Below are 21,234 nucleotides of genomic sequence, written 5' to 3' on the forward strand. Positions count from 1 at the left end.
CCTAAACATTCTGCAGACCTTTTAGGCTCTAGACTAAAGCTCCTGGTACCTGTTTTCTATGGTACAGAAGCAGAGAAAAGGAATTTCTTCCATACTTTTCTCCAGACGGTGATCTAGTCTAGTGCAGTGATGTTCCCGGGCTGGTGGAAAAATGTAACATTGAGCACAATGTGAGTGAGTGGAGAGTCTTTATTGATTCATCCAAAAAAAGTCTGAAAGCTGTGTTTGAGTGCCTGTAGGGAATTCTATGCACTTAAAGGAAAGCTATGAGAATTTAGACTTTATTCTCAAGAATCTTAACTACGAGGATCAAGGAGGGTCAATATGTGATGATCTGAAAGTCCTCTCTTTGCTCCTTGGGCAGCAAGGAGGATACACTTTTTGTGTGAATGGGACAGCTAGAATAAGACTCATCACTGGAGCCAAAAAAGTTGGCCAACGAGAATGTCTTTGCAACCTGGACTCAAGAAATAGTTGCGGAAAGTTGATTCCCCTAAAGTTCTCCTACCACCACTCCACATTAAGCTTGGACTGATGAAGCAGATTCTGAAAGCTCTACCAAAAGGATAGACTTTTAAGAACTTGTGTACCAAGTTTTAGTGACTATCTGAAGCAATACTGAAGAAAGGCATTATTGCGAGTCTGGATATTTGGAAACTCTTGAAAGACGACACGTTTGAAACAAAAATGAAAACTATTGAGAAAAGGTCTTGGAATTCTTATAAAGAAGTCGTGAAGAAATTTCTAGGTAATAATGATAATAATCTTTATTTTTATATAGCGCTAACATATTCCGCAGCGCTTTACCGTTTGCACACATTATCGTCACTGTCCCCGGTGGGGCTCACAATCTAAATTTCCTTTCAGTATGTCTTTGGAATGTGGGAGGAAACCAGAGAACCCTGAGGAAACCCACGCAAACACGGGGAGAACATATAAACTCCTTGCAGATGTGGTCCTTGGTGGGACGACAAAGATCTAATATTTAAGTACATCATGTAGAACATGCTGAAATGTTTCAAAGCCTTGGGTTGTCTGATGAATTTGAAGTTACATTTTTTACATTTCCATTTGGACTACTTTCCTAAAAGCCTTGGTGCTGTTAGCAAAGAGCGAGACAGATTTAATCAGGATATCATGGAGATGGAACCACGATACTAAGATAGATGGAACACAAACATGATGGAGGACTACTGCTGGATGCTTCTCATCAAAGATCTGAAGGCCATCTATAAGAGAAAAGGTATCAAGAGAAGCTTTGAAGAAAAGGAAAAGGCGCAAGAATCCATTGCCAATGAAGTTGCAGAATGAATGTTCAATCATTTCTTTTTATAATAGTGTATATTTTTTGCTACAGATCTTGTGTAATCAGGTTCTGCATTCAATCTTTTCATGTCTGAAAATAAATAGTGTATGGAGGTGTAGCATTCCAAAAATAGGCACAAAAATGAGCGTGTTTGAATGCTTTTTACTTTGCTCCCCTCATGTCCAAAAATGTCAGCGCAAAGTGAAGTCTAGCAACGTTTAAAGTGACGCACCCTTCGTCAGGCTGAGGATAATAAATGTATAAGCATGGAAAAGTATATGAAAGGATTGGTGGGCTGGCTGGGGATCCAGAAAGAGTGTGTGGAAATTAGTATTACTCATGTGAGAATAGACCCAGTGATACAAAGAGCAGTGGATGTAGATAGGATACAAGGAGCCTGATGAAGGGTACATCACTAGAAACGTTGCCAGACTTCACTTTGCTGTTTGGTTTGCTATTCCTCCATACACTCTTAGTTTTTTGATGAATTTAGGAGCGATGTGGTCTGATTTAGTGGAATTGGCACCCATTTTATTCTTTATCATATAAATTGATCCACCCACTTTTTGTCTATTACCCTTTTATGTCTGTCTTCTACTTTTTGCTAACATTTGTCTGATAGACTAGTAAGTCAACATTGATTATGATAAATATATTCCTATATATCATCGCTTCTATCTCATAAACCAGTAACAGATGCTCTAGTACCATTTCCTCTCCCAGATTTTGTTTTCTAAGCTTTCTCCTTTGCTTCCCGCAGTTTGCCTACGCTGTTTCAGTACTGAAAGAGTGCTCTAAGATGCGTCCCACAGACCCGACCGTTCTGCTTCTCGCTGCCAAGGTCTGCATTGGGCCACTGCATTGGGTAAGTAAGCTGAAGTAATGACTCTTACATAATGCATTAAGCACAGCGGTGTGGTGCCGCAGAGCATAAAAATAGTCGCAGAAATCCTGCCCCAGCACTTACACCTGGAGAGCCATTACCGAGATTACATTTATTAAAATTAGGAAAAAAAGGAACAAGTAAAACAGTAAAAAAAAAAGTGACAAACATTTTACATGCAAAGAATAAAAGGAATTCCCTAAACACCAAGTGTCAGACAGCCACTTCTGCTGACTAATTACACTGGTGTCTCGGCCTAATTCGCTCAAGTTCCTGTTTTTCGGCTGTAGAGTGTGGCATTCCAGAATTTTAATGAGGGCCGTCTTTGATCCAGGATGTGAACAACACTAAGACGAGCATAATAAGCAGCTTCTAATTGATCCCTATGAATCCAACTGGACAGCCAGTACTAGGCAATGAGTGACTGTACTATCTGCGAATGCTCATGTATGGGCCGAATGTTGTCAGTGGACCCTTGGGAGCACCGCTGTGATTGTGCATGTTATCACCCCCTCGTCATCTATGGACCAATACTCCACAGTCAAGAAAAGGTACATATCATATAGAACTGTTCTGGTCAGTTGCCCTTGGAGGTAAAGGAGTTTTACAACTAAATGTACACAGACTGAGACTCCCAGAGACCCCTAGAATGGGGGGTCTCCCAGTCCCATGTGTCAGTGGAGCAGTCATTGCATGTGTGACCATAACTGCATTCACTTACATGGGACTTGTGGATATACAGCTCTGGAAAAAATTAAGAGACCTCTGCAAAATGTTCAGTTTGTCTGATTTTTCTCTTTATAGGTATATTTTTGAGTAAAATATAAATTGTTCTTTTATTCTATAAACTTCTGACAACACGTGTCCGAATTTCCAAGCAATAAATTTTGTATTTTATTTCTAACAATGAAAAATGGTCAAAATAAAAAAAAAAACAACAGTTCTTTCAGACCTCAAATAATGCAAAGAAAACAAGTTCCTAATCATTTAGAAACAACAATACTAATGTTTTAATTCAGGAAGAGTTCTGAAATCAATATTTTGTGGAATAACCATGATTTTTAATCACAGCTTTCATGCGTCTCGGCATGCTTTCCACCAGTCTTTCACACTGCAAAAATGTAAGCAGTTCTTCTTTGTTTGATGGCTTGTGACTATCCATCATCCTCTTGATTACATTCCAGAGGTTTTCAATGGGGTTCAGGTCTGGAGATTGGGCTGCCCATGACAGGGTTTTGATGTGGTGGTCTCTTAATTTTTGCCATAGCTGTACGCGTCATCATTGAAAACGCCATCCAGTATGCATGTCTTTGCATGTATGCAATCCTTGAGCAGCCGTTTGAGGGTGCATTCTGCTGTGCGAGATGTGTACATATTGTACATTTGGAATCCCAGGTGCTCGCTGGGGTAAATGTGGGGAAGGATCGTAGCATGGAGCTATAGGACAGTGAGGCAGCCAGCTGAGTGACAGAAGGCGGGGAACCGGGGGGAGAGTGTAGGGACACTAGTCCTAATCTGCCACACCCCAACAAGTTGACAGATGAGTAGGGTGTCAGTACAGGGTAACACTGCTGCAACAAGACATGTCCTCTGAAAGCCAGGAGAGTGTCTGCTCTAGTAAGAGGGTAAAAGGAGCGCTGAGCTGGCCAGACAGGTTTTGGTAGTGGGGGATACCATTATTAGGGACGCAACAGATAGGACACAAAGACTAGGATCACCAAACCATGTGTTATCTTCTTGGCGCTTGAGTTTTGGCAAATTGCCCTATCAGGTTGACAGGTTACTGGGAGGGGCTGGGGAGGACCCAGCGGTCATGGTTAATATTAGCACCAATGACAAAGTTATAGGTAGGTGGAAGATATTTTCATAGAATTAGGCTGTACACGTAAAGCAAAACCTCGAAGGCTATTTTCTGAAATTCTGCCTGTGCCACTTCTCACGCCAGAGAGGCAGCAGGAAATTAGGGATGTGAATAGGTGGCTCAGGAATTGGTGGAGGAAGGAGAGTTTTGGGTTCCTGTACAAGGGGGCCGACTTCTTTGTTGGCTACAGGCTCTACAATAGGAATGGGCTGCATCGGAATGGGGAGGGGGCCGCTGTGCTGGGGGAAAGAATAGCTGGAAGGTGGTGGCTGAGGGGAGGACAATTACTGTAGAGCTGGGGAAGATAGTGTACATAGTGACCTGGTCATAAGTGATGAAATCGGGGGTGGCATAGCAGGAATAGAGATACAGAGAAATACATAAAGGGCATGTGCCCTAATGCCAGAAGCCTTACCAACAAGATGGAAGAATTAGAATTAATATTGTTGGAAGAAAATTATGATCTTGTGGGGATAATGGAGACATGGCTGGACAAGAGCTATGACCGTACAAATAAGAGAGGGAGAGGGGTCTGCTTATATGTAAAACTACCCCTAACATGCACCCAAGTGATAATGTATGTGAGGCTAATGAAAACTTTAGGTGGAGATAAAGGGAGGGTGAAAAAATAATAAACTACTGATAGGGGTTTGTGAAGTCTCCAAATATATTGGAAGTGGCAGAAAATATCTTCGTAAGGCAAATAGGTGAGGCAGCAAGTCAGGGAGAACTCATTATTATGGGGGACTTCAACTACCCCAATATAAATTGGGGAGCAGAAACCTGCAGGTCCGCTAAAGGAAACAAGTTTTTTACAATGAAAGATAATTACCTTTCACAACTCTTGGCAAAGGGGTGCAGCTCTGAAGAAAAAGGCCTGTGGTCGAAATTGTGACACCATCCACAAAAATTATTAGTGGAAGTTAAGCCAACTTTTACAAAGTTTAAGCCAGTGTAAACTTAACCTACATAGTCTGAGGATGAACCAAATTTATCAAACAGCCTGAACCACTCAGATAAATCTGCTGCATTATAAGACTTCTGTCTTATCTGGTCTTGCTCCAGCTGCCTCTCTCTCTACTATCAGATGAACAACACGGACAATAGAGAGACATCAAATGCTGGCTTAGACTTGTGGAACCACACAGCCAGAGATTATGTGTTTCCGCAGACCAGCTAGTCCTCCTCTGTAGTTAGCGCTCTGCTGTACCCTATGGGACAGAACCACACCCTATTTAACCTTCTAGCAGTCTAATAGGAGTTGCTAGTAATAAGTGTTTACTTAGATCTCATTCAGACGTCAGTGATTTTTCTCGAACGCCAAAAATTGGACCAATTTTCATCGGTGCTTGGTCGGTATATTAGTTTTTACCATTAGTGAGTTTCTCATATGCAAAAAAAGAAAAAAATTGCAAAGCTTCTCCTACTTATTTCAATGACAAGTGGTATCCGTGTGCTGTCTGTGATTTTCAATGGCCCATAGACTCTGTAGGTGATTTTGATCTGTTTCTTGGATCAAAAATAGACATGTCCCCGTGATTTTTTTGCAGGCATAGTCTTCAAAATTCCCCAAAACAAGTACTTGTGAACAGCACCGCTTGTTTTCTCTGTGAAAACCACGCATAGTACATGTGCTTTAAAAAAAATGGTCATCTGAATGAAACCTTATCCTGATTTTATGTCTCCTGTTAAAGCCAGCTACTAGACCCGGCTTGTTTGACTCCCGTTGCTGATCTTGGAGTGACTTAACCCTCCATTTTCCTGATTATATTGGCTTTGATTCCATCGTCCTGGTGAGATGAGGGGTTTGAATCGTGGGACTCCAGTCCATCGCCCAGGTCAGGGGTACCTGGCGGCTAAACGGAAGCCCTGCAAATCTCTTACCTTTTGGTGACTTCAGCTGGGCATTTGATTTGTCATAGCTGGCCCAATGTCATTTGTGTGACGTAATGAAGAGATGATGTTGTGCCAGCCCTGGCTAATAAAAAGCCACCCCGAGGACGCTGGATGGAAAGATACTTGCGGCCATCTCATCTAGTTGCTGAGTACCATTCACCCAGACGGTGGACTGGAGTCCCGTGAATCAAGCCATCAATTCCTAAATTTGTGTTATACCTGCCCTCTCTGGATTTGACCCGCCTAGTTGACTTTCCTCTGCAGATCACTCCTCCAGAAGGCAGCCACTCCGTGAATGCAACCCAGGGGTTTCTTTTTTAAGTCTTGATCCCTGTATAGGGAATATAGGTTGAAGGCCATGGCACATTTGAGATATGGTAAGCAGAGAGGCTTCTTCAAAGTCTGACCACGCAAGCACAATGTTTCCACAAACAGTTCACCCTTTCATCTGTCTAGTGGAAAACATCCCTGATTGAATCTACCCTACTTTGATGCATGATGCCTCCAAGGAAGTCATTGTTGGTCCCGATGTTCAGCAAGAACAAGTTTGAAAATTGTTTTGAGTTGGCAATGCTGATCTTTTTCCTAATCTTCCCTCCGAATCCTCGCTGTTTTCTGACAAGTCTTCCAGTAGAGTAGACAAGAATGAAAGAAGACAATCGCTTTTCTTATAGAAAACTCTCTACAATTATGTAACTTGCTGTGATAACATATGGCACCTGGGTCTCAGGACCCCCAGCTGTGCCCTGTACTCATGGTTGGTGTTTTGAGTCATTGTTTTTGCATTTAGGTTTTGTATTACTATTTTATATCTGACAAACAATTTTGAGCCAAAACTACAGCAGCAAAACTGTAATTTGGATGAAAATAATTACAGATATGTTCGCATTTTCCAGGACATTTCACTGCGCACACACAGAAAATGACTACTTGTCACGTTCGCAGAGACTGTTCACAAGGAGCATTTCTGATTTATGTCCAAACATTAAAATTATATTTAGCCGTTGTAGATTCTTGACTGTTTGTGGCAAAAAATAAACCTTAGCTACACCATGAAGGCACATAAACGGTCATATGTGAATATTATCTAGAAATCAAAAAGTGTAGCAGTGACCGCGTATAGCAAAAATCACCGAATATGTGGAATGTAAACTGCATTGCTGCCATATAGACTATACGTCTAAAATTAAGTTACTGAACAGGCCAATGCATGTGTGTCCATTAGCCGTGACAAGACCAGGGTCACACAATTGTTTCTCATCTGGACAAATCGGTCCAATTATTCTAAGCCCTCTCAGAGTTTGATCAGAGCAGGATCCTATTTTCTCGGATGCGGAGAGGTAAAAACAAATCTCCATCTTCTTCATTCTAAAGAGTCTTTGAAAATTGGACCACACTGAACACTGCAAATTGTTTTGCTCAGTTTTCTTTTTTAAACTGAAAGGGTAGATAAGATCTAGCTGAAATTAAATCACCTCTAAGGGCTCGCTCCCGCTTGCAATTAAATCAGACGAATGTAATCCGATTAAAAATCGGATTGCATTCGTTCCAATTTAATCCTATGGTTCTGTTCTCAATTGCAATTTTTTTTTTTTGCAAAAATTGCATTTGATGCTGGGGAGTAGGAATGTACATGTTAAAAAAGGCTTGCTACAAATAGAAGAAAATGACCAGCACATCCAGCCAACGTCTTGCAACTTAATCTTTTCTATAGTTATATTTTTTTAGTTGGCACCTGTTCACACTAGTTTGGATGTGCTGCTCATTTTGTTCTATTTGTAGCAAGCCTTTTTTGACATGTGCACTCCTACTCCCATCAGTCTCAGGTGACTTTAAGTAGTTAGCTGGTTTCGTCCTGGACCGTAAATTGTAGGCTTCCTGCCCAGGAGAGGTGTCATATCAGGACAGGAGCCCAACAATGGAGGACGCCTTTACATTGGCTGTTGGGCTCACATATATTGGCCAATCTGTGCACGAAGTACCGGTTTTTTTTACAGTAATTTTTCATAACAATTTTGCAGTTTCATTTTTCCAATATTCCATATGTATATAATGTAGCGTTTTCCCATTTTCTATGGCAGTAATGCAGTTCCAAAGTTCTACAGTTATCATTCTTAGCAATTCCGGGTGCAAATGGTAAGGTATGTTTTATACTCTGAAAAATACATTATGTTGAAGTTATTCCCCCCTTAGACGTCTCTTCTCAAAATAAATAAATGTTATTATTTTTTATTCTTCCTCATAACAAAGATTTTTCATCCCTATTATCAGTTTTATGTATTTTTTGCGCTTTTTCTAACTTCAGGGCATCTTTTCCTTGAACTGGTGCCGAGAACTAAACTGCATATTCCAGGTGAGGTCGCACTCACGCTTTTTAAAGTGGTAGAATTAAGTCCCTGTTGCGTGAGTCCATGACTCTTTTTAATACATGACAATGTTCTGCTGGCTTTAGAAGCCTCTGATTGACATTGTGCTGTTATTTTATCTACTAGATTGTGGCCCGATTCTAACGCATCGGGTATTCTAGAATATGCATGTGCCCGTAGTATATGGACAATGATGATTCCAGAATTCGCGGCAGACTGTGCCCGTCGCTGATTGGTCGAGGCAACCTTTATGACATCATCGTCTCCATGGCAACCATTATGACATCATCGTCGCTGTGCCCGTTGCTGATTGGTCGAGGCCTGGCGGCATCGACCAATCAGAGACGCGGGATTTCCAAGACAGACAGACAGACAGACGGAAAAACCCTTAGGCAATTATATATATAGATAAGTACACCCAGATCCTTCTCTATAAGTGACTCTCGTAGTTTTACTCCCCCTGAAACATATGCCCACATATTATTAGTGCCCTTGTGTATAACTTTACATTTCTCCATCTTGAGCCAAACACTCAATTTGTCAGTCAGCCTGTAACTTAAAGGGAACCTGTCACCCCCAAAATCGAAGGTGAGCTAAGCCCTCCAGCATCAGGGGCTTATCTACAGAATTCTGGAATGCTGTAGATAAGCCCCGATGTATCGTGAAAGATGAGAAAAAGAGGTTAGATTATACTCACCCAGGGGCGGTCCCAGTCTGGTCCGATGGGCGTCGCTGTCCGGGGCCTCCCATCTTCTTACGATGACGTCCTCTTCTTGTATTCACGCTGCGGCTCCGGCGCAGGTGTACTTTGCCTTGTTGAGGGCAGAGAAAAGTACTGCAGTGCACAGGCGCCAGGCCTCTCTGACCTGTCCCGACGCCTGCGCACTGCAGTACTTTGCTCTGCCCTCATCAAGGCAAAGTACACCTGCGCCGAAGCCGCAGCGTGAATACAAGAAGAGGGCATCATCGTAAGAAGATGGGAGGCCCCGGACCGGACAGCGACGCCCATCGGACCAGAACCAGACTGGGACCGCCCCTGGGTGAGTATAATCTAACCTCTTTTTCTCATCTTTCAGGATACATCAGGGGCTTATCTACAGCATTAAAGAATGCTGTAGATAAGCCCCTGACGCTGGTGGGCTTAGCTCACCTTCGATTTTGGGGGTGACAGGATCCCTTTAAGGACATTTTTCAAAGACCTCACTATTCTACATAGTTTGGCATTATCTAAAAAGATAAAAGCATCACGATTAATCCCATCTTTAATATCATTAATGAATAAATTGAATAATAGTAGGCCCAGCACTGAACCTTATTATTATTATTATTTATTGTTATAGCGCCATTTATTCCATGGCGCTTTACATGTGAGGAGGGGTATACATAATAAAAACAAGTACAATAATCTTAAACCATACAAGTCATAACTGGTACAGGAGGAGTGAGGACCCTGCCCGCGAAGGCTCACAATCTACAAGGGATGGGTGAGAATACAGTAGGTGAGGGTAGAGCTGGTCGTGCAGCGGTTTGGTTGATCGGTGGTTACTGCAGGTTGTAGGCTTGTCAGAAGAGGTGGGTCTTCAGGTTCTTTTTGAAGGTTTCGATGGTAGGCGAGAGTCTGATGTGTTGTGGTAGAGGGTTCCTGAGTAGGGGTGATGTGCGAGAGAAATCTTGTATACGATTGTGGGAAGAGGAGATAAGAGGGGAGTAGAGAAGGAGATCTTGTGAGGATTGGAGGTTGCGTGTAGGTAAGTACCGGGAGACAAGGTCACAGATGTATGGAGGAGACATGTTGTGGATGGCTTTGTACGTCATGGTTAGGGTTTTGTACTGGAGTCTCTGGGTAATGGGGAGCCAGTGAAGGGATTGACAGAGGGGAGAGGCTGGGGAATAGCGGGGGGACAGGTGGATTAGTCGGGCAGCAGAGTTTAGAATAGATTGGAGGGGTGCGAGAGTGTTAGAGGGGAGGCCACAGAGCAGGAGGTTGCAGTAATTAGTTTACAGCAGGGGCTTATTCTAGGTATCCCACTGCTCTGCAATATACCACGAACTGCAGGAATTATGTATATCCCGCTTAAAGTTCCCCTTGAAACTGGCAGCTCTCTGGTGCCCCCCTTACTCTCAGGTCAGATTAGGTACTGCGAACTGATACCACTGATACATATCCTAGATATGAATATCGGGATATAATCCCATATTAATGAGGACCATGCAGAAAATATCCAGGACACTCCAAAACTAGCCAATCCTACAGAAACCAAGGAGTACGAAAGTCCCATAAACAATAGTACAAAAGTAAACAATAATTTTATTAAACATATAAGTCACATATAAACAGATCAGCAGTACAAAGTACAGGGATGATGCACATACAAAAGAAAGACACTAACACTGTAATAACACCGGAGGCATAGCAGGCGGGTAACCTATACTCAAATATAGTCCAGTGTACAACGCTAAAGTGCTATGTGCAAAGATAAGGTGCTGGGATGCATAAAGTTATATCCCTTCCAAACATAGTAGCGTTAAACTCAATCCTACATAGAGTAATCAGAGTAAATCCATATATATCGATAGATACTCTGCCATGCTTACCAATATGAAAAGTGCCAGTGCGTGTCATCAGCAGCCCCGACGCGCGTTTCGCGTTGGGCTTCCTCGGGGGGCTGTGAATATGTGTGTATGTGAGCGCTTATTTATCTAAAAGGGACACCTGGAGGCAATAATCAGCGCCATATTTGGCGCATGCGCAGCGTCATGTAGACCGGCATCAAGGCATCACGTCCGGCGCTTCCTGTGACAGGGCGGGTGGAGGGAAATCCCTCATGACGTCTGTAGCCCGCCGCGTCACATCCTGGCGGCCGGAGCGCGATGCCTGCCGGATACTACCGCACCGCGCATGCGTACACGCCTAGAATCGCCATATTGAAAGAGGGCAACCACACAACCCTTGGTAACGCTATAAGGAGGAAGGTAAAGATCAGGGTTATCAGGCTAAAAGCCCTACATAGCATATTATTATGATGATACATGAAGTATGCGATCACAGCCCATCATATAGCAAATTTACGGTCGGGTAGATTGCCGCATTACGCATGCGTCCATGCCCATATTGTCATACTGAAAACGGATAAGATCTAAAAAACTAAAGAAACTAAAAAAAAGGTTAAAGTGCAACCCTGGAAATATATAACGTGTCGTGTATATCAACAAGTCCTCCTACACTAACAAAATATTGAAGAATAAGGAACATAAGGTGTAAATAATGTGTAAAAGAAGTTGTAAAGAAAAATGGATCAGTAAGACCCACAAAGAACAAACAACAGTAATCTATATCAATAAATACAAATACTGATGCCAACATACCAAATATTTGGCATAGTGAAATAGGTATATATATAATTGTATATGTGAGTATACTATTTGTCCAAGAGGGTGAATTACCTAATGTCTGACAATTATATCTATATGTGAAAAGAATTGTGACAGAAATGTCTCTATACACGTAAATCCCACATATTGGAAAACAAATATAAAGCATACTGAGAAAACACAAAAAAAATAACAAAACAAAAAAAAAAAAAAAAACAACAAAAAAAAAAATACAATAATGTTAAGCAAGTTGGTGTTAGTCCGATATTCCTCCAGTACGACATATGGATAAGTTCTCATACGATATCCCGCTGATGATGCCTCATGATGTCCAACATAGTCCACACACGCTCAGAAGATAGACACTGGGAAAATGACGATACAAGAACAATACTAAAAAAGAAAGGTATAAAACACACAATTAAAATCCGGAAACAGTAAAAGACCTCAATCTGACTCTCATTAATTATAGGAAAGATGCAAAACTAAGTTGCTCGTTCAGCCCCAATGGGGACATGGTGCCCAAAATGGATATCGAACGACACTCCAATTGCGCTAAAGTGCGTTTCAAATCTCCCCCTCTAATGCCTCCTCTTACATGATCAATGCCAAAGATTTTTAGATCCTTAGGGTTGCAATCATGATATAGCCTGAAGTGGCGAGGTATGGTTTTTAAGGTATTAACATCATCTGCCTTCCCAGCTCCCATGATGTCTCTTATATGCTCACGTGTCCGTATTCTAAGCTCACGTGAGGTAAGTCCCACATAGGACAGACCACATGAGCATCTGGCCATATAAACCACAAATGTGGTGCTACAGCTGATGTAATCCGTAATTGTAAACTCTTTACGGCCATCAGCAGAGGCAAATGATGTAGCCCTTATATGATTGCGACAAGCCATACAATCGCCACACGGATAAAAACCCCACCTTTGTTTTCTTGCTCCGAATATAGTAGGAGCTTTGGTAGTGTAATGACTCCTGACTAAAATGTCTCTCAGATTCTTTCCCCTCCTGGCCGTCATGAGTGGTTCGTCCGAGAGACATTTTGCCAATGTGGGTTCAGTTTTTAAAATAGGCCAATGTTTGCTGAGGATTTTCCTCATTAAACCCCATTGGTGGTTAAATGTCGATATATACCTGATCTTTCCCTCATCATCTCTTCTTTGACTAGGTGTTTGGGATAGAAGATCACATCTATTCTGTTTTTTGGCACGAGCATGACCACTTTTAATACTTCTATTGCTATATCCGCGAACGCGGAATCTCTCCCCAAGGTCCACTGATTGTCTGTCAAATACCTCCTCGGTAGAGCATATTCTCCTCATTCTGAGGAATTGCCCAATAGGTATAGCTCTAATTGTGGAATCAAGATGGGATGAGGAGGCATGGAGGAGTGCATTGACAGACGTTTCCTTTCTGAACACGTCTGTATGTATATATCCATTTTCCTGAACCAACAACATAATGTCCAGAAAATACATTTGTTTACCGCTGTGACTATAAGTGAGCCTGATGTTGAGGCTGTTGCGATTAAAATCCTGCATAAACGTTTTTAGTAGTTCAACTGAACCATGCCAAATAAACAAAATATCGTCAATGTACCGGTACCACCCCAGAATCCTCGAGGCGCCCCCATGGCTGTCCCACGGGTCTGGAGGTAGTACCGGTCCTTAAAAGTAAAAAAATTAAAAGATTAGGTACTGCACCTGGGGTAATTAGTCACCAGAAAGGCTGCCTGCTATGTACTGGCTATTGGGCACGCTGCAGCGAGGCGATTAACTACTCCCACTCAGGCAGGAACAATACTTGATTGAACCTTGGGGTACACCACTTATAACCGGAGACTATTCAGAGTAGCAGCCATTCACCATAAACCTATAGGTGCGATCTTTGATCCAGCTTTCGGTCCAATTACAAACTGTACTTTATAAACCTAAAGACCTTAATTTATCCCTTAGACATCTGTGTCGGTCAGTGTCAAATGCCTTTTTAAAGTCCAAAACATCTACTGTCATGGTCAAAAGTATTGACACCCCTGCAATTCTGTCAGATAATACTCATTTTCTTCCTGAAAATGATTGCAAACACAAATTATTTGGTATTATTATCTTCATTTAATTTGTCTAAAATGAAAAAAAACACAAAAGAGAATGAAGCAAAAAGCAAAACATTGATCATTTCACACAAAACTCCAAAAATGGGCCAGACAAAAGTATTGGCACCCTCAGCCTAATACTTGGTTGCACAACCTTTAGCCAAAATAACTGCGACCAACCGCTTCCGGTAACCATCAATGAGTTTCTTACAATGCTCTGCTGGAATTTTAGACCATTCTTCTTTGGCAAACTGCTCCAGGTCCCTGATATTTGAAGGATGCCTTCTCCAAACTGCCATTTCTGATCTCTCCACAGGTGTTCTATGGGATTCAGGTCTGGACTCATTGGTTGCCACCTTAGAAGTCTCCAGAGCTTTCTCTCAAAAAATTTTCTAGTGCTTTTTGAAGTGTGTTTTGGGTCATTGTCCTGCTGGAAGACCCATGACCTCTGAGGGAGACCCAGCTTTCTCACACTGGGCCCTACATTATGCTGCAAAATTTGTTGGTAGTCTTCAGATTTCATAATGCCATGCACACAGTCAAGCAGTCCAGTGCCAGAGGCAGCAAAGCAACCCCAAAACATCAGGGAACTTCCGCCATGTTTGACTGTAGGGACCGTGTTCTTTTCTTTGAATGCCTCTTTTTTTCTCCTGTAAACTCTATGTTGATGCCTTTGCCCAAAAAGCTCTACTTTTGCCTCATCTGACCAGAGAACATTCTTCCAAAACGTTTTAGGCTTTTTTAGGTAAGTTTTGGCAAACTCCAGCCTGGCTTTTTTATGTCTCGGGGTAAGAAGTGGGGTCTTCCTGGGTCTCCTACCATACAGTCCATTTTCATTCAGACGCCGACGGATAGTACGCGTTGACACTGTTGTACCCTCGGACTGCAGGGCAGCTTGAACTTGTTTGGATGTTAGTTGAGGTTCTTTATCCAACATCCGCACAATCTTGCGTTGAAATCTCTTGTCAATTTTTCTTTTCCGTCCACATCTAGGGAGGTTAGCCACAGTGCCATGGGCTTTAAACTTCTTGATGACACTGCGCACGGTAGACACAGGAACATTCAGGTCTTTGGAGATGGACTTGTAGCCTTGAGATTGCTCATGCTTTCTCACAATTTGGTTTCTCAAGTCCTCAGACAGTTCTTTGGTCTTCTTTCTTTTCTCCATGCTCAATGTGGTACACAAGGACAGAGGTTGAGTCAACTTTAATCCATGTCAACTGGCTGCAAGTGTGATTTAGTTATTTCCAACACCTGTTAGGTGCCACAGGTAAGTTACAGGTGCTGTTAATTATACAAATTAGAGAAGCATCACATGATTTTTTGAACAGTGCCAATACTTTTGTCCACCCAATTTTTATGTTTGGTGTGGAATTATATCCAATTTGGCTTTAGGACAATTCTTTTTGTGTTTTTTCATTTAAAGGGACACTGTCACCTGAATTTGGAGGGAACAATCTTCAGCCATGGAGGCGGGGTTTTTGATTCACCCTTTCCTTACCCGCTGGCTGCATGCTGGCTGCAATATTGGATTGAAGTTCATTCTCTGTCCTCCATAGTACACGCCTGCTCAATGCAAGATTGCCTTGCGCAGGCATGTACTACGGAGGACAGAGAATGAACTTCAATCCAATTTTGCAGCCAGCATGCAGCCAGCGGGTAAGGAAAAGGTGAATCAAAAACCCAAAAACCCCGCCTCCATGGCTGAAGATTGTTCCCTCCAAATTCAGGTGACAGTGTCCCTTTAAGACAAATTAAATGAAGACAATAATAACAAAGAATTTGTGTTTGCAATCATTTTCAGGAAGAAACTGAGTATTATCTGACAGAATTGCAGGGGTGTCAATACTTTTGGCCATGACTGTACATATTTTTTTGGGAGGATTTACTCACTTCTTGACAAATCCGATTAATCTGACAACTTCTCTTTCGGGAGGTTTTCCTTTTCGCAAAAGTTTCCGTGACATTTACGCTTACGAGTTAGTAAGTAGTCTACTGCATAGTCTCGGGAAGTCCCACAAAATAGAGCTTCATCTCCTAGATCAAGTCTTTTCCTGGTTGTCATTGTGACTGAACAGATGTAACCTTTTTTTTGTTCACGCCTACTAATGTTGTAAGCCTTCGGCAGTGCAGTCGGCGGCCCTTGGGTCAGCCATTTTGTGCTGACTGTCAAACCACCCGGCACAGCTGCTCAATGTCAGCTTGAACTGCTGACTTATACTGCTAAGAGAAGTCAGTTTGTGTTTTATACCTTCAAAATATATTGACTTATGCCACGTTCAGTATTAGGTCAATATTTTACCTCAGTATTTGTAAGCCAAAACCACGAGTGGAAAAATCAGAGGGAAACTATAATAAAAACATATGCACCACTTCTGCATTTTTCATCCACTCCTGTGTTTGACTTACAAATACTGAGGTAAAATACTGACCAAATACTGAAAGTGTGAATGTGTCTTTAGAGGACATGATGGCAAACTATGAAAACACATTGACATTTACCCTAATACTATGTACACAAGGACTCTTATTCTGCCCAGAATCCACCTGTAAACGCATTGCATAGCCTAAAAAAACATAACTGCTTTATTTTGCTTGTGCTGTGTATGGAAACCTGGCAGTTCACGTCCTTCCAGAGATAAGTGCATGAGGAGAAGTTCCTATTTTTTTTGCAGAATCTTGTTGTCAACCTTGTTTTCTTATGTTACTGTATACAGTATATATGTACCATGATGAATCATTGTTTTGCATTTTGCCTAAATAGACCGCAACATTGGTAATTTGGTGTATTCATTAAGTAGACTGGTTAAACAAAGTCCAAAATAGTAAAAATGTTGTTTGGGCAGTGGCAAGTAAGTTGGTACCAAGTTGAGTAGTGAAGTTGAAGAAGTTTTCCCATGAAGACTATTCCAGTCAATATGCCCTATTAGGATATTTGTAGACATGAAACCTCAGCACCGAAAAATACGAATAGTAGAAATTCTTGCTGTAATAACTGAATTTTATTCTGATTCGACAAGTGATACATATACAGTAGTCCAGTGTTTCGACCAACATCAGTCTGAGTCAAGGACATCTTTTTGCAGCATCAATGTATTCTATCCCGGCTCTTCTTATAGATATCCTTGATAAAGATCGGTGTCGGTCGAAGCGTTGGACCATATGTATCACATGCTGGATCAAAATAAAATTCACTTATTGCAAGAAGAATTTCTACTCTTCATGTTTTTCGACGCCTAGGTTTCATGTCCATATTGGGTCAGGACTGCGGTCCTTTCCTCCAGCACGTACAACTTCACAGCAGTACTGTCGGTCTTCTCCTCCCCTATTAGGACATTTGGACATTATAAAGAGGTGTCATACAAATGGGAAACCCCTCTAGGAGCCGTAGTGAGGAGTCACACTGTAGGAGCATCTCCCTTTATGGAGTCTGACAGTTCTCCTTGTATTCCTTGGGCAACCATTCGTCTAATTGTCTTCTTTATACTGTAGAATAATCACTTTGGTGGACAAAGCAGGGCAAATTTGGTAAACCAGATGTCAGGTGTGTAGTCAACAACTTTCAGTTCAGTAGAGTGTTGAAGGGATAAAAGGATTGTCAAACTCAAGTGGAGTCAAAATGCAGTTCCTGGTCACAAATCTGGAAGTACAAGTAGCTTTAGTAAAAACAATATAAGGCTAGTTTCACACTTACACACTGCTGAGTGCCGAGCACTATGTCAGAGTTTCCATCAGAATCCCCAAAAAATTTATATTTTGATCGCAACCAACGGAGCTATTCATTTGAACGAAGCCAACGGGAGTCACTATGGGCAGTATCTGACCTCCGTCCTGGCAGACATGAATGTTTGAAAGACGAATGCTGCCAGGACAGGATGGAGGCCATATTATGTCCATGTTGACTCCATCGCTTTTGGTCAAGTTAATGGCTCCATTTGAGCTCTATCTGGCTTCCCATCATGATACGTTTTTTTGAGGATTCTGAATGGAAACCTTGACATAATGATCAGTGTAGGGCATTGTATTTGTGTGAACCTTGCCTAATACATTCTTGACAACTTTTGTCAGCCATAATCATGCCCTTTTTTAGCGATCTTTATTCTTTTCCTAAATGAATGGTCGAACGCTAGGACTCCATCTGATGACACAGCATCCCGGTGTCACACACAAGAAATTTTTCAAGGTTTCAGTGCCACTGGTAAGATTTATCAAATTCTTCTGGAGTCTTGGAGCTCTTCTCTTTTTGTTTGAAACTTCTGGATCTTATGGAAGAACTAACAAACACTAGCATCATCTTATTACCAGTGTCTCCTGCCTGTAGAACTGCTGCAAAGAGGTCATGATGTGACCAGTGTTTACATGGTTGCCCTTTGACTTCTGCAGTCTTGGACACCTCTTTGGGAAGATGCCAAGAGAAATCAGGTTGCCCTTTTTATTACTGATATTACATGGTAGTTAGGATTGTTTTAATGTATAGGGAGGCCTTGTCAAAGATTTCAGAAAAATACTGATGACACAGACACACCGATGTCCGATATGGGGCTAAAAACCACTTGGTCATGCAGAGAACATGTTTTGTTTAGATAGTTAAAAATATGTAAATTGCATATTGTCAGGGGCTGCACAGTTTCCCTGCTTATCCTGTAAAACTATCCATTGATTGAAAAAAAAAAATAATTATAAATTAAAAAAAAAACATTTTTTTAGCAATCTATCTGAAGTCCGTATTGACTTGCCTGGCAATTTTAGCCATATTCTCGGCCAACCTATTCTTGGTTCGTGTGAGGTTGGCTCATCTAACCGGTTGATGCGTGTGGTGAAACCTTTGTGCTTCCCGTTATCCACCGGTTTGTAGAAGTGATCAGGAATGATCATTTAACACTTTCGGCCTCCGTCTTCTACTCTATTATCAGTAATACCAGGATAGAGTCTTTTCATGAAATTGCAAAAATGGTGAATAAGAATACAGAGAAGTCTGAGCTGTGTCTTACCAGAGAGCAGGATTGTAAGCTGAAGTTCTAATGATTACTGCTTGTTAAAGGTGAATTAATGTCTGGATTTCATGCTCCAGTTCTAGTGGCTTATATCTCAACCACGTTAATGTGCATCTGGCATACAGGATGTTCCTAGGTGCTGTATTGTTGCATATTTCACACTGAGCCTTCTGAAAGCCCTGTACATGTGGAAGGGTTGAAATGAGGATAGCTAAAATGGGCAATTTACATATTTAACTTATATACTGGATTTCTGCAATAATTAATTATGGAGCAAATCAGTCTCTTGATAAAAAAGAAAAAAAAAGATTTAAAATGCAAGTTATTGAATTGGTATGCAAAATGTGAATTATTGCATTATTATGCAAAGTGTGAATTATTGAGTTATTATGTAAAATGTGAATTATTGAGTTATTATGGAATTTTCAAGAGAATAATTATGATTATGTTCTGTACAATGGGATCATATGCTACAATATAAAAATTATGTACTATATGCCGACATCTTTCCCAACTCTCCTGATTGCTCATGTGTTCTCTACAAGAGAGATGCTGCCAGACCCATCTGGCACCGACTTATGTCGCCAAAATCAAAATGATCAGCAGTCCGAAATCAGACATGACATATTATTCTTTTCTTTCAGGGGTGAGTTGGGTGACCCTTGTACACATTAAACTGATTAGATTTATATTGCCAGAACTAATAATTAATAATCAAAATTCTCAATTCCCAGGTAAAATCTGTATTCAGTGAATGCAGAGATCAGAGATGACAGCTTCTACTGATAAGATTCTATGTAAAGGGGAGAGAGGAGAATGGAAGACCAAGAGCCAACACTCCTCCGTTCTACATTCTATAGAATCTTAGAAAAAAGAACTATCATCTCGTCAGTAATGTAAAAATCTGTCTTCATTGAATACAGATTTTTCCAAAGAATTGAGAAAAGAATTTTGAAAATGAATGGTCAGTCCTGGCTGAGAAAGAAGCAGATTTCTCTGATGAGATACAGTCATGGCCGAAAGTTTTGGCACTCTCAAAATTGTTCCAGAAAATGAATTATTTCTCCCAGTAAATTATTGCAAATACACGTTTTCTTATGCAAATTGGCGCTTCATGTTTTGTTATAAACATGTTTATTTGCTTTGGAGCAAACCCAAAAAAAGCAGAGATAAAAAGGCAAATTGGACATACGGTAATTTCACACAAAACCTCAAAAATATGTCTGACAGAATCACTTGGGGTGATAACAGAAAAGAAAAAGGTTAACATCTATTCAGTCACAATGACAGCCAGGAACACCTGTGATCTAGGAGATGAAACTTTACCTACAGTCAAATATGGTGGAGGTTCAAAGATGTTTTGGGGTTGTTTTGCTGCCTCTGGCACTGGGTGCCTAGACTGTGTTCAAGGCATCATGGACTCTGAAGATTACCAACGGGCTTAGGGTCACAATGTCAGAAAGCTTGGTTTGTGTCCTTGGTCATAGGTCTTCCAGCAGGACAATGACCCCAAACGTACTTAAAGAAGCACCAAGAAATGGATGGAAACAAATCACTGGAGAGTTGTGAAGTGGCCAGCAATGAGTCCAAATCTAAATCCCATTGAACACCTGTGAACAGATCTTAAAGTTGCTGTTGGGTGAAGGCGCCTTCTGTTAGAAAGTCCTGAGAGCTTTGCATAGTCTGAGAAGACACTGTAGACAATTCTGCTTTGAAACAGGGACTGAGGTTTATTAGAGAAACGAACCAGAGCAGATACATAAGACAGGTTAGCTGAAGCACGCAGACACGCATGGTTGTCCAGACCAGAAAGCAGTGGGTGGTCTGGCCCCTGACGACAATATGAAGGCTTTCCATACATAGTTAGACAAAGGAAACTACATAGTGCGGCAAAAGGCATATAGATTTTAGAACAAAGCATTCAATGACACAACATGACAAAATTGATGAGTATTGCCTATAAATCTCCTTATAATCGTATAAATCTCCATGTTCCTTTTAGCTAATGTCTTTACTCACATCCCTGCACTTAGCCTGCTCCCATAACTCTTCACCACTGACAGCCCTATGGTCCTGGTTTCTATATCAATTCAACATATATACTATTCATTAGCACATTATGCCACTTATTAACAATCGCATTCCCCTACAGCTGTTCCTATTAGTCTTCCTGGACTCCGTCCATACATGCTAATGGCACTGATGTCATTTTATACTTCCATTCTGAGGAGAGCCTCAGCTCTTTACCGGCAAAGTTAGTTGACTACAGATTGTCCAAGATGGCTACTAGCCACAACATGGCTGTTCAGCATATTATGGTTGACCATTCTCTTACACCTTCAAATATGAGAGACCTGGAGAAGTTTGCAAAAGAAGAGACATCCAATATTCCAGTTGAGGTGTAAGAAGCTTGTCGATGGTTAGGACATGATTGATTGCAGCTATTTATTCCAAAG

General features: G+C 41.4%; 1 protein-coding gene across 1 annotated transcript in view; it reads left to right on the top strand.

Annotated features, from left to right (window-relative positions):
* Window positions 1-21,234, top strand: part of TTC7A (tetratricopeptide repeat domain 7A) — a 405,643-nt gene that overhangs the window by 181,762 nt on the left and 202,647 nt on the right. Inside the window, exon 11 of the mRNA XM_069768639.1 lies at window positions 2,067-2,171. Within this exon, the coding sequence (XP_069624740.1) occupies window positions 2,067-2,171 (105 nt within the window). The remainder of the gene's footprint in view (window positions 1-2,066; window positions 2,172-21,234) is intronic.

The sequence above is a fragment of the Ranitomeya imitator genome, chromosome 5 (assembly GCF_032444005.1).
Source record: "Ranitomeya imitator isolate aRanImi1 chromosome 5, aRanImi1.pri, whole genome shotgun sequence".
NCBI lineage: Eukaryota > Metazoa > Chordata > Amphibia > Anura > Dendrobatidae > Ranitomeya > Ranitomeya imitator.